Genomic DNA, 13,249 nt, shown 5'->3' with positions numbered 1-13,249 from the left:
TTCTCCTTCTCCACAAGACTGTTCTCCTCTGCATGAATTATTATCTGACACGCTGCGTGTTACATTTATTTATCCCATCTTGTCTGTCTCCCACTAAAATGCCAGGGATTTTTGTTTATTCTCTGCTGAGTGCCCAGCACCAACACACAGTAAGGACAGTACTGACGGTGCCAGAGCCTCTGCTCCACGGGGGAAGGAGGTGGAGGCAAGTGCTCCTCTTACGACAATGGCTGCTGTCTCATTATTGAATATCTGTACAGCAGTCTAGTCGATCAGATACTCACAGGAGCGATTATATTCTGAATACGGAATCGGCCAGGCAGTGGGAGGAGGCCTGCCCCGCGTGGTGCCAGATGCCCAGTCACAGAACCACACCCTCTAGTCGGCAGGGAAATGGCTCTGCAGAGCGTGTTTGGGCACTGGTCTTTCCCAGGCACTAGAAGGAGATGATTTGAGAGGGCCAGGTCAGATGACAATAGGACATGGGGAATAAATAAGTGCCAAACTAATGAGCCATCTGCCAGGCAGTGAGACTGCCATGCCAGACAGCACACCCACCCCGCAGAGCAGTTGCTGGGTTAGCCCAAATAGCATCCAAATACTGAACAGCGAAATTGAACTATGATCATAGTGCTCACGTCAATTTTCTCACACATTATCACAATCGTGAGTCAGGTGGCCACTGTAACCACCCAACTGGGTTCACCCCCAAACTCAAAGGCTTCCTAGCTGCCCCTTATCACCCCCAGTCACTAGTAAAGCAAATCTCCTGGTGTCCAAGCTCTGATGTGGTCCCTTCACTGCACTGGAGGCAAGCTCAAAGCCATCATCATTCTTTGAAAGCCACCCCCCCATCCCCCACGCCGAAGGCTGGCAAGGGAGATGAAGTGACACGTGCTGGACTGTCCAAAGGCTGAAGAAGACCGCTTCACCTAAGGAAGATGAACTTCGTCTTCGCCAGGGCTCCAGCCTGGCCAGTGCTCCAGGTGGCCATGGAGGAGTCTGGAAAGCCAGTGACTGTGCATCAGGTGGAGGCCAGATGGCCAGGGAAGGGAAAAGCAATGACCGCTGGGCGCAACAGCAGTCAGCCTAGCTGGGGCAGGCCTGGAGGGAGAGGAGCCTGTGTGCACCAGGCACTCTCTCAATAAGCAAAACCCAGACATTCAACAGATGGAAAGCAGTGGCTTGGAATTCACTTAGAACTAAACAATAAGTGCATTCTCCGGCTGGTTTCGACGCTCGCTTCCAAAAGCAACAGGCACTGAGAACCACCTGGCATTTACCAGCTCTCACTTCCCCTTGTTCCCTCTGGGAGAGCCCCAAGAGAATCCGGGAGCTGCAGAGGCAGCCCCCTCTGTGATCTGCAGGTCACAGCTGCCTGAAATCCCTCCTGCTTTTCCCACACTCCCTGTAGCGATTAACAAAGAGTAGGAGGGGTCTGCTGACCAGAACAGTGCTGAAACCAGCAAAAAGCTGGTGGCTGGGTAATCCTCACTCCAGCTACACTAAGGACAGAAATAAAATTGCCATTTCAGCTCCGGGTGCAGCTGGAAGAGGTTGTCACTCCCAAGAATGTACAGAAAACTTAGGGGAAGGATGTGCTTGAAAGAGAAGGAACTTTTCCCAGTTCCTATTCAAATTAAATGAAGACGGCAGACCCTGGGGGCATTTTCTCAGCGCTAAGTGGTGCTTGGGTTTGGGTAAGAACCACAACAATAGCTCTGGGGCTCCAGGCCAGCCAGTGCTTACTGTTGAGGGGCCAGCCACCCAGTGCGGGGCGGTCCTCAGCTTCTCAGCCAAGGGGGTCACTATCGGCAACTGCCCACGTGGGGAGGTGACCAGCCCTGCAACCAGAGGGGGTCGCTATGGGAATCTGGTCACATGGGGAGGTGACCCGCTCTGCAGCCAGAGGGGGTCGCTATGGGACTCTCCTCACATAGGGAGGAGACCAGCCCTGCAGCCAGAGGGGGTCGCGCACAATGGGCACCTGTCCAGAGGGCACTTGGAGACAGGCTGCCCACTCGGCGCTGTCCTCAAGGCGGCTGGAGTCAAACGGAAGAAAACGGAGCGTGCCTTAATGTGAGAAGGGAGAAGGGAGAGAGGAGACAGGGAGGGAAGAGGAAGGAGCGAGGAGGAGGGAGGGAAGAGGAAGAGGGAAGAGGAGGCAGGCGGAGAGAGGGAATGGGAGGGAGGCGGCGGGAGGCGGAGCGCGAGCGGAGACGCGGAGCCGGAGGCGGCGGGCCGAGCCGGCACCGGTGCGCGCGGCGGCGCTCTGGTTGGCTGCTCTCCGCCGTCCTCCCGCCGCCCGCCCCCTCCTCCCTCCCACTCTCCGCCCTCCCCGCCGCGGCTGGCGTCGAGAAAGTACAGTAAAAAGTCCAAGTGCAGGGCTCGGCGCAGGATGGGGTCAGGCTCGTCCAGCTACCGGCCCAAGGCCATCTACTTGGACATCGATGGACGCATTCAGAAGGTAGCCCCCTCCCCACCCGCGGCCGCGGGGCGCGCTTCCGCGCGCGCCCCTCGCTGTGCGAGCCCGCCACGGGGGCCCCTCCTCCGGGTGACTGCGCGGGGGTCTCGGCGGGGGGTGGGGAGCCAGGCCAGGGGACGCCGGCGGGGGTGGCGGGGGGGCGGGGGGACCGTTGTCCGTGCGTCCGCGGTACCGGGCTGCGGCCTCCGACAACTTCGGCTGCGGGCGACGGGGCTCTGCGGGGCAGGTGTCCCCACGCACCGGCCCCCGGTGGAAAGGGCGACTCACACGAGGGTAATTTTTCATTTCATGGGCAGAGCTTTCTTTGTAACAAATCTGATTAGGCTGAGTCCGTACCAGAGGCTGGTACATTAAGCCTTTCATTTCCGGCAGAACGACCCCCAGAGCAGACACCCCGGAGCCAGCGGGCAGCCCTGCGGGACAGGGTCCCCGCGCACGGACGGTGCCCCAGCACGTTGCCCCTAGCGGGACTGGCGGGGCGCAGGTGCTGGGTGGGGGGGGCAGTTGCGGGGGGCGGGGCTGGCACAGCAGGGGCGGCTCCCCGCCACATCCCCATCGTGTCCCCGTCCTGGCAGGTGGTCAGCTCTGACAGCAGAGAGGGTGACCCCGGGCTGCTCTATCTCCTGGGGCCTGCGGAGAGACCGAGTGACCCACTGGACCAGCTCTGCGGTCCTTCTGCCCTCCTCTTTAGAGATATGAAGCCCTCCAGATGTCCGGTGTGCCTAACCAGCTTGAGTCTCATAGGAGAGGCGTCCAGAGCAGACCCCCTTTTTTCGCGGCCCCTCCCCTTCTAAGCCCCTGGCGTGGGTCCAGAGCATCGCGGACTCAAGCTTCTGATTGGCAGAGAGGGACAATAAGAGAGCTGACTTGGAAGGCTTTAGCTCCCCCTAAAGCCCCTGGGAAAAGCAATCGTCCCCAAACCTCTGCTGGACATTTCAGGAAAGCCCTGCATCTGCCAAGTCTCACCTTGTTCTTCTCAAGGAGCCCTCAGCTGGGAAGCCAGGGAGAGGTGCCCCACCTGGGAGAGAGTAGCCCCCCCCCCCGCCCCCCGCCCCGGGCGGGGAGTGGGGGGGATTGGGTCTCTCTAGTTCTCAGATGTGCAGGCAGCCTCCGCCTGCTGACAGACTTAAGCCAACAAGCCCCCCTCACCCTCACCCCATCCCAGCTTGATCCCCCCGCCCCCCCCCCCCCCCGGAAATGGGAAGTACAGGCTCCCCTCCCCCCACCATAGCCAGCTTTAATAGAATGAGAAATTGGGAATAGGAAGCATCTGCAAGGGCAGGTGATCAAGCCCTCTTATTTCATCAAAGCTGGGCAGCTGGTCATCAGCAGATGCAGGACTAGACCCAGGTCCCCTGACTTCCAGGACATGGCACCTGGACTGAATGGGAATTTAACAGCTTCCCCAAAGGAAGAAACAGCCCTCTGCTGAATACTTCCCTGCTCCAGCATGCACACACATGCACAAATATGCCTACCCATGCACATGCATTCACACACAAGCGTCACAAGCATGCACGCACACACGTTTTACATACTCGCATGCATGCACCACACACACATATGCGTGCACGCACACGTGCAAACAAACATGAACCCACATACATAAGCACACACCCCACCAGATGAGAATTATCAAAGATCTGCCGTTTTTATCTTTTGAAAGAGATGAGATGAGATGCTGTCACCAGGTCAGAAGTGATGGCTACTCCCCGAGAACTTCCCACAGGTCTTCCCCAGAAGCTGCACTGGAAGTAGGTAAAAGTGGAAGAGAGGTTCCAGAGGGCGGGAGGTGAGCCCGGAGCCTGGCAGGCTGGGCTGTCATTATGGGCAGGGTGGTTTTTTGCAGTTGACACACCCGAGGTTGGGGTGACCTCCAGGAAAGCAGGCGGCCCTGGGGAAACACGGACACCTGAGTTCAGGAGCGAGGCCGTGGCCTCGGGAGGGGCCGGATCTGATGTTGTGTGCTGGCTCCACACTCTCTGTGGTCTTGGGCAGGTCCCATGGCTCCTCTGAGCTGGCCTCCTCTATAAAGTGGGATAGTAATATCTGTTTTATAGACTGTCATGGGAAGTCAATGACATCATGTAAACAGAGTGCCTGGAACACTGCTGGAACACGGCGGGCATTAGGCGCTTCTCTCTCCGTCTGTTCCACAAACATCCTCCAACTGATACACATAGGGGAGGAGGTAGGCCATGGTCTTTAAGCCTCTGCCATCTCTGCTGTGTCTGTTTCTGGTTCCTGACCTCGCCCTGAGCCCTCTTCCTTTGCTGTTGGCACCGTTGGAGCACTTATAGCTGGACGTTTAGCCCTGGTTGAAAGCCAAATCGTTTGGGGTTTCCGAGTGTGTGCTGGAAAATGGTAACCTCTTGCTCACCTCAGCTCCACACCCAGCAGCACCCTCGAGACTTTAAATGTCACTGCTGAGAGCACTTCCAGCAATGCCTTCAGTGGCTGTGGTTTCTTAAAGTCCCAGGCACTGGGTTGATTCTGCAAGTTCCCCGAATGTGGTCGTGTTCTGTCTCCCTTTCATCCATCCCATCTCCTTTCCATGAAAGGTCATGGACACAAACCTCGAGTTGCTTCCAAGGAGGGGGCACTGGGGGTTTGGGGAGTGGAGGGAAGGCGTGTGTTGCTTCCTGGCACGTGTCTTGTTCTGTCCACCTCGTCGTCAGGCCTGCAGCTCCCACATTACTTCTGCTCTCTGTCCCTTGAGTTACCCAACTCCTGGTCATTCTGCGCTCCCCCAGAGAGTGCACAAACGGAGAGTGCACAAACGGAGGTCACAGTCAAAACAGGGATTCTTTGGAGGTTATCTGCCCCAGCAGAGCTGGGGGTGGAAGATCTAAAGTTGTCTGAAGGGAGGCCCTGGACGGCAAGTGCGGCCGTCTGAGGACGTGCCCGTGATGGTAACGCGGTAGGCGTGCCCGGTGCCTGGAGACACCATGGCAGCCACTGGGTAGCTAGCTCAGTGATTTTTTGATATGAAGAAAACCCCAGACACAGGTCACATGACCTGCCCAGATTATGCAGTGGAAGACCGGCAACAGGAATCTGGGGGATCCTGGGATCACTTTAGGGGATCAGCTTTCCATCCTCCAGGCTTTTCCTTCAAAGGTTGTATGGAGGAGGCTTGGAGGACAGAGGTGGCTCATCTTCCAAGTCCATGCCCTTCCTGGGCCTGTGCAAAAGTGGGATTCCGAGGTGGCTGAGAGCTCGTGCCCGGAGCCAGCCAGACTGAGGTCAGTTCTCAGCATGGCCTTGGGATGGTTACTTGACCTCTCAATGCCACTGTTTTCTCGATGGTAGCACGGGGATGTTGGTAGTGCTGCTTGTTGTGAGAATCGGTGGGGACAAGGTCGATCACTTAGATTGAACAGCTACCGTGTGCTGAGAGCTGGGTCCAGTGTGAATGTGACATTCACCACCCTAGGTGCATCCCACTGAGCAATGGCTGCCTCTGGCCTGAGCCAAGCACTGGGCCCGGACCCCAGGAGGGCACAGATGGTAAACAGCAGCTGTTGCAGGGCCCCCTTTGATGGACAGAAGGACACAGCAGGCCCGGCTGGTGGGAAGGGCTGTGGTGCCAGCCACGTACAGGGCCTGATGAACAGGTTTCCTTCCTCCGGGAAGACCGGCTTTGTGGGGAAGGAGCCCTTTTTGCAGACGGGTAGCCTTGGGATGACTGAGGTTAGGAACTGCTGAATGGCCAGGGGGCCAGCCTCATGCAGCCAGCAGCACCTGCACACACCTGTCCCCATCATATGCTCTTCCCCGTGCCGGGGAGCATAGGTGGGACCTGGCACCTCCTGGCACCAGGTGAAGGAGGAGGGAGTGTGAGCTGGGTCCCCAAACCCAGAGAACTGTAACCCTGCTCCGGAGGCCTCCTTTCTAGAAGCTGATGCTTCTTCTCTTTGCCCAGAGGGTTTGCTCCTTTCTTTCCTCAGCTTTCCCTGGCCTCAGTTCCTGCTCCTTTCTCGCCCAGCTGGGATGCCCAGGGCATGACAGGAAAATGCACGTGGGCTCCTGGCTAGGCTGGTGGCATGTCCTGGCCTAGATTTGCCGACCTTCTGAATGAGACAGAGTGAGGCCTTCATGGCACCCCCTTGGGCTTTAGTTTGATGAGAAGCCTCCTCTGGGCAAGACTGACCGGCCTGGAGCTCCTCAGGCCCATTGAAAGGGACTGCCTCTGTTGATGCATTGCCCTGGTCTAGTGGCTCCCTGGGGGACAGTCCCCTCTTCATGGCACTCTGCTGGGACCACCTTCAGCCACACTGAGCTGCCACGTATTTGTCCCAGCCTTGCTCTGCAGGTGGAACCCAGGTCTTAGTTAGCAAACAGCCCCCTGAATTTTCTAAAACAAGGAAACAAATGAGAAAAACCAAAAAGGAAGAGGCGCGTTGGAAGGTTGTTAAAATGTCAACAGAAGACTGTTCCCGGTTCCTAATGGCACCTGTGTCTGCTCCCCCTTCCCCAGCTGGAGCTAAGTGCCCAGTGCACCCAGCCTTGGCCTGAGACCTGCCTGGCTTCTCACGACACTTGTCTTCCCCCAGCCTGGCCCTGTGGTGACTTGAGAGCCCGGGCTGTGCCCGTGGAGTCCTCAGAAGCCAGCATTCAGCCCCCATGGGCCTGCTGGGCTCTGACCCATCGTCCCCGCCCCAGAGGTTTTCCCCTGGGGTTCAGGCCCTCCTGGCCGTCTCAGGGTCTACCCCAAGGGAATCTCACTCCCTACCGCCTGTCTTTCCCTGTGTCCCCCTGCCCTGCTTCAGCTCTGCACCCTCCGAGGGTCTTCAGGCTCCTCTGCCTTCATTTCTTGCCTTTGGCACAAACACGAGCTGGTGTTTCAAGCTGGCTGCGCTTCTTCAGGGCAAAGATGTCCTCTGTTTTTCGAAGGGTGCCTGCCCCCAGTCTTGTCCCGTGCTCAGCACAGCAGGGCCTGGAGTCCCTCCCTGGCTCACAAGCACCTTCCCCCACCCCTCCTGGAGTATGTCTATCCTGCCACCTGGCAGAGCCCAGCGACAATTCCCCTTCACTTCAAGACATGCACACCTGTTCTGCCCCACACTCGGAGCATGCTTCTCCTGACGACTGGAAGGAGTTTGCTCGTTTGTACAGCGATGCACACACTGGCCAGACAGACCCACTGTGAGTCCTCTGGGCTTCGGCCCTGCCACCCGCTCCCCTCTCCACAGTCAGGTGGACGGCGATTCCCCTTGGCCACCCCAGCAGTTCCAGCAAAGTCCATTTATCTTCCTTTAAATGTTTATAACTTAAGATCTTTTTTTTTTGTGTGAGGAAGATCAGCCCTGAGCTAACATCCATGCCACTCCTCCTCTTTTTGCTGAGGAAGACCGGCTCTGAGCTAACATCTATTGCCAGTCCTCCTCCTTTTTTTTTTTTTCCCCCAAAGCCCCAGTAGATAGTTGTACATCATAGTTGCACATCCTTCTAGTTGCTGTATGTAGGACGCGGCCTCAGCATGGCCGGAGAAGTAGTGCATTGGTGCACGCCCGGGATCCAAACCCGGGCCGCCAGTAGCGGAGCGCGCGCACAAGCCACGGGGCCGGCCCATAACTTAAGATCTTTAAACAGATATTGAAATGGTAACATCAGCAAAGTGCAACCAAGGGAAGTTGGAGAAGGGAGGCACCTCCCACCCTTTTGGGGTTTCAAGTGTGAAAATGGAGGTGGGCTGGTGGTGATCGGGAGGAGAGGGAGTGTTTTGATTTCTGGCCTGACCCCTAGCTGGCGATGACCCCTCTGTCTCCAGCTGGGTCAGAGCTGGGTTGTGAAAATTAATAAGAGCATTTCGACTTCAGTTTCCTTTTCAATAAACAAGTTAGCCGGGAAGCGCCTGACTGCCTCAGATGCCGCAGCAGGTGCCGTCCAGTAAGAACTCTTAGAAACACTGCTCTCCAGATTCCAGCCCAGGGGCACTGAGAAGTCAGGAGGCTGCTGGCCTCCCTCCTCCTTCCCACTTGCTCTGCTCTGAAGGCCTCTTAAAGCAGACATTTCTGATGTCCGGAGGCCCTGGGAAGGCGATGGCTGGAGGTTTGAACCCCGCCTGATGTCACAGGGCTGGCAGACAATGGCAAGGAGACCTCTCAGACTAGATGCAGCACATCCTATCTCAGAGGGTGGACACGCCGAGTGGTGGAGGCCATGGAGCTGGGACAGACAGCCTCTCGGTGCCCAGCTCTGCCATGTGCCAGCTGGCAAGCCTGGGGGAAGTCACCTTCTCCTCGGTGAAGTGGGTGTGCCCTCCGTGGGGTGGCCACAGATGGCGCTGAGTAACGTATAAAGTGACCAGGATGGAGATGGCCACATGGGGAGCCTCACTAAATACGTCCTGTCCTCAGGCCTGGGCACAGCACGGCCCCTTGCTGATCCTTGGCCCTCTCCCTCGCTCCTGAACTTGTCAACTCGGAGACTCTGGACGAAGCCGTAGCAGCACCTTCTTGTCGTTTGTTTGGTGTCTCTTTGAGCCCGCCATGAATCTGAAGCAAAACAACCACGAAGAGGAAGGCAGTGCCAGGGGCCCCAAGACCCTGGGCCCCACGGCCCAGGGCACCTTCGTCTCTGGAACCGGGAAACGGGGCTTCGTTGGAAACGGGGCTACTTCACACCCTGAGCCGAGGGGGCCAGTGGCCTCACCAGAGCCATTGAGGCTGAGGGGTTGGCTGGCCTCAGAGATGAGCAGAGTACAGCTCTGGTCGTCAGGGAAGAAGAGCAGGGGCAGAGGAAGGGCATTGTGTCCCCTTCAGACAGCTCCTATGAACCGACATGCAAATGAGAGATGAGACAGGGACGCAGCCGGTGGCGGATCTCAGTGCCAGCAGTGGGAGCCAGGGACACGGGCCCGGCAGTGGGGCAGCAAGGGCTGGGCGAACAGGTAGCCTTGGGTCACTGCAGGCTGGGTCCCCCCACTCCTGTCCTGGCTTTGCTGCCCGGGGCGGGGGGTAGGGGGGTATGCGCTCCCCCCCGGCCTCTCCCACCACAAGTTGCACAAGCTGAACCATCTCATCCAGTCATCCATTCCCCTGGCTGCGGGGGACCCAGCAGGCTGCACTCCTGGGGGGTCAAGGACACTCCCCAGAGGACACAGAGGGACCTCAAGTGTCCATCTCGGCAAGACAGCAGCAGCCCACCAGCTGGCCCTGCCCCAGCAAAGGATGGCCCCATGCTCCCCCTTCTCCTCCCTCGGCCACACAGGCGATGCGGTGAGAGCTGGCCGCCTAGAAGCCCACGCTGGGCGCTCGTTGCTTCCGCTCCACAGCAGCGTGAGCTCCCGCCTTGGAGGGACGGCTCAAAGCCAGTGCAGTTTGCGAGTTAGTGGCCCAGCTCGGAAGGGGTGGAGAGGGAGCCACAGCCTCTTGCCCAGCTCGCCGGGCTGTCTCCTCCTGTTGTGGCTGAGTGCATTTCCAGGGTTCTCAATCTTTCTGGAAAAAAAAATCATAAGATAGTGCCATCTAAACATCCATCTGCAGGAGTAGAAAAAGCATGCGGGTCTTTTCCTGGGCACGTAGGTTATAGCCACACGGTGGGTCACTGTACAGATGCATTCAGCTGCCTTGAGATGGCTCCACACATTTTCAATCTCAAAAAAAACCATCTCTGCAGTTGATGCTGTGGTTTATTTGCCTTGACCCTTGACCTGCCTCTGTCTGCCTGTCTCCCCCACCCCTCACCACAGTCCCACACCTCCTCCTCCTCCTCCTCCTCCTCCTCCTCCTCCTCCTCCTCGAAACCCAAAGCTGATCACCCAGGCGCCAGGAGAATTTGCCCTATAGAGAAACTCGCAGTGCCCTGTGAAAACTCGGTCCACACACAATTAAAGAGCCAGAACATTTCAGTTGTCTTTAGATTCTCTGCCTAACATTTTTAAAACTTGTAGGAAAATTCACATAAAACAAAATTTTGCCATCTCAACCATTTCTAAGTGTACAATTCAGTGGCATTAAGTACATTCACATTGTTGTGTAACCATCACCGTCATCCATCTCCAGAAATTTCTCGACTTCCTCAACTAAAACTCAGTCCCCACTAAACACTAACTCCCCACCCCCTCCCCCAGCCCCTGGCCCCCACCCTTCTACTTTCTGTTTCTGTGAATCTGACTCCTCTAGGGACCTCATCTAAGTGGAATCACACAGTATTTGTCCTTCTGTGTCTAACGTTTCACTCAGCATAACGTCTTCAAGGTTGCTCCACGTGGTAGTAGGTGTCAGAACGTCCTTCCTTTTTAAGACTGAATAATATCCCATTGTGTGTATAGACCACGTTCTGCTTATCCATTCATCCGTCAGTGGATCTGCCTGATGTTGTTTAAACCTCACTCATTTCCATTCTTATTTCCTTAGTTTGCAAAGCATTGGCCTATTGCAATGGGTGTGTTCTTGTGTCTTCTGAGAAACTGTGTGTTCCCTAACCCTCCCCATGCCCTGGTCACAGTGACGTCAGTGTGGGAGGGTTGTGTGGGGGGTGGTCTAGGAGGGGTGGTGTATTACAGGGAGAGAGGAGTGAACTGCTCCCGGAAGACACGTGCTTTTCTGATTCAGTTACAGTCAGTCGTTTACGGGCAACATAGTGTCATTGTCGAGAGCATGGCTTCTGGGGCAGGTGTGTCTGTTTGGACTCAGCAGTGTGTACGCAGGTTACTGACATGCCTCGATGTCTCTGTCTATGAAGTGGAGTGAAGGGAGCCTCTGCCACACAGGGTTGTTGTGATTACATGCGTGTGTGTGTCAAGTGTTCAAACGGGGCCTGGTGAGTGCTATATAACATTGTTGATATTTTTATTCGTTTGTATATTTTTTGTTTATTCATGTCGTGGATTTAAGGCAGTCAAATCCCCGTGTCCGGTTGGGGAGCCTTACCGGGACCCCTAGCCTATGATCTTGGGTTGGTGACTGCCCGCTGAGCATCTGGCCATCGCTCCCAGCACAGCGCCGTGTGTCCGGTGGGCTCTGTGGGATGAAGGGCCAGCCAGCCCGAGGGTGCTTCCAGCTCAACGATACCGTGCGACTGTGTTTCCCGGGTCAGCCCCAAATCCACCCTTCGTCCGCCATTCTTCCCACCAAAGAAAAGACCACAAATGGTCTTTCATTTCTCCTCCAACTGTTTCAGAGACAGAGCTCTATGGGGACTGCAGTGACGAGGGGAGGGAGAGAGGGAGGGGGCCGACTCAGCTGCAGGCAATGATGAGCTAGGATGACCAGCCCTGGTATTGACTCGAAGCCAGCAGCTTGCACACCAGCAGGCTCTCCAGCTGCATTCGAGTTTCCAGGCTTCAGGTTCATTTCCCTCTGCTATAGGGGGCGGTACTGATGCCCACAAGCACTTGATAATTTTGCAGGTGAAATCAGCTGTGTTTGGAGAGTGTGTAGCTAGTCGCTGTCCATTGCAGCCCTGGGAGCACTCTGCTGTCTTCGTCACTTGGCTGCTGGCCATGCCTCCCCCATAGGCCCTCAGTGCCCCACGTGCAGCCTCAGAGAGCTACTCAGCCCTGGGTGGGGTGGTCTTCTGGGAAACAAAGTCAGCACGCACTCGTGGAATGGTGGGAGGTTAATGGAATCGTCACAGTCAAACTCTCCTCCCTTTAGCCCAGAATGCTGTCACGCAGAAAAGCTGCCACCCTGCCCTCCTCCACTTGTCACCGCCAAACAGCAGGCATAGGGTGACCAGGGCGGTGTCCAGATGGGATTTGGCCATCCTCAGGCCAGTTGCACGCTGTGTTGATTTATTTGTAAGCAGAGCAGTTAATGGAGCCCAGTGATTCCGGCTGTCTTTATCCTCACGGCTTCTGCCTTTGGGGAATTTTTTAAAAACTTTTATAGCCTTACAAATAACCGAAAAGAGGCAGTGCATCTGACAGTATCACCTAGAGGCCTTCAATAGTCTTTCCACCCGGAATCGACGTTGGCAGGAACAGCTAACCCAGAGTGGTGTCACGGAAGGCTGACTGCCAACAGAGGCAGCCGGGTGTGGCGGGGCGCATCTGTAGCTTGTGCTGTTTCCAAAGTGCTCTGGGGAACAGCTCCCCAAATGTTTTCTCTCAGGGTTGTATTCTGTACGTTCTGTAAGTTTAAGTGAGTGATTGTCGAAGGTTCAAAATGAATGGTCATATGTACTCTGAAATTTCTCAGTGCAGCTTCTATGTAAGCCTAAAACGCCTTAGGTCACTATTAATAACAGAAAATCTAAAGCTAAGAACATAGACAAGAGGCGCTAGAAAAGGTGACTCCAGAACTAGCCGTGCCTGCAACCCCATTTGGAGTCCCTCAGACCTAAGACGCTCCCCACCCCGCAGAGCCACCAGGACACACAGCCGTGGTCCTGACGTGTGTTTGAGTCCCATTTTGCATGTGGTGTTTTGAAGGCTCAGCCCCAAACTGCAGAGATGGGAGGTGGCATCTGTGCCCTCCTGGCAAAGACAGCCTGGAATATCCCAAGGAGCGAGGTCTGGAGAGGAGCTTCCTTGGCAAAGGAGTGATGGGGGAAGTGTGGGAGTGGTGGATTTCCCCCACAGACGTTTCTTGAAACAGTGCTGGGCGGCACCGGGCTGGAGAGGTGGATGTGATGGGTCTCCGCCTCGGAGAGCTGAGAGGACACACACGAGTAATGCGTGGATGACGGAGGAGCAGGGAGCCCCCTGGTGGGTGATGAGATGGCCCTTCTCAGAGGCAGTGCCTCCCCAGGTGCCTGAAGTGTTAACCCCTTATCATCATCCCTGATTCTAACGGGGTACCCATGGATGAGGCT

General features: G+C 56.3%; 1 protein-coding gene across 3 annotated transcripts in view; it reads left to right on the top strand.

Annotated features, from left to right (window-relative positions):
- Positions 1-2,001: 2,001 nt before the first annotated feature.
- The window catches only part of PDE9A (phosphodiesterase 9A), a 91,558-nt gene continuing 80,310 nt past the window's right edge, over positions 2,002-13,249 (top strand). For 2 of the 3 annotated variants that reach the window (XM_014786871.2, XM_004429633.3), the window contains exon 1: positions 2,314-2,467. In XM_014786871.2, coding sequence (XP_014642357.1) covers positions 2,399-2,467 — 69 coding nt within the window. In that variant the 5' untranslated portion in view covers positions 2,314-2,398. Of the gene's footprint in view, positions 2,080-2,313; positions 2,468-13,249 lie in introns of those variants that run through there. The other variant, XM_087418044.1, reaches the window with a different exon arrangement.

Source organism: Ceratotherium simum, chromosome 27, assembly GCF_057802395.1.
Source record: "Ceratotherium simum simum isolate JZ-2026a chromosome 27, ASM5780239v1, whole genome shotgun sequence".
In the NCBI taxonomy this organism is placed as follows: Eukaryota; Metazoa; Chordata; class Mammalia; order Perissodactyla; family Rhinocerotidae; genus Ceratotherium; species Ceratotherium simum.
Note: the sequence above shows the minus strand (reverse complement) of the source record. Positions and strands in the feature narration are given on the sequence as shown.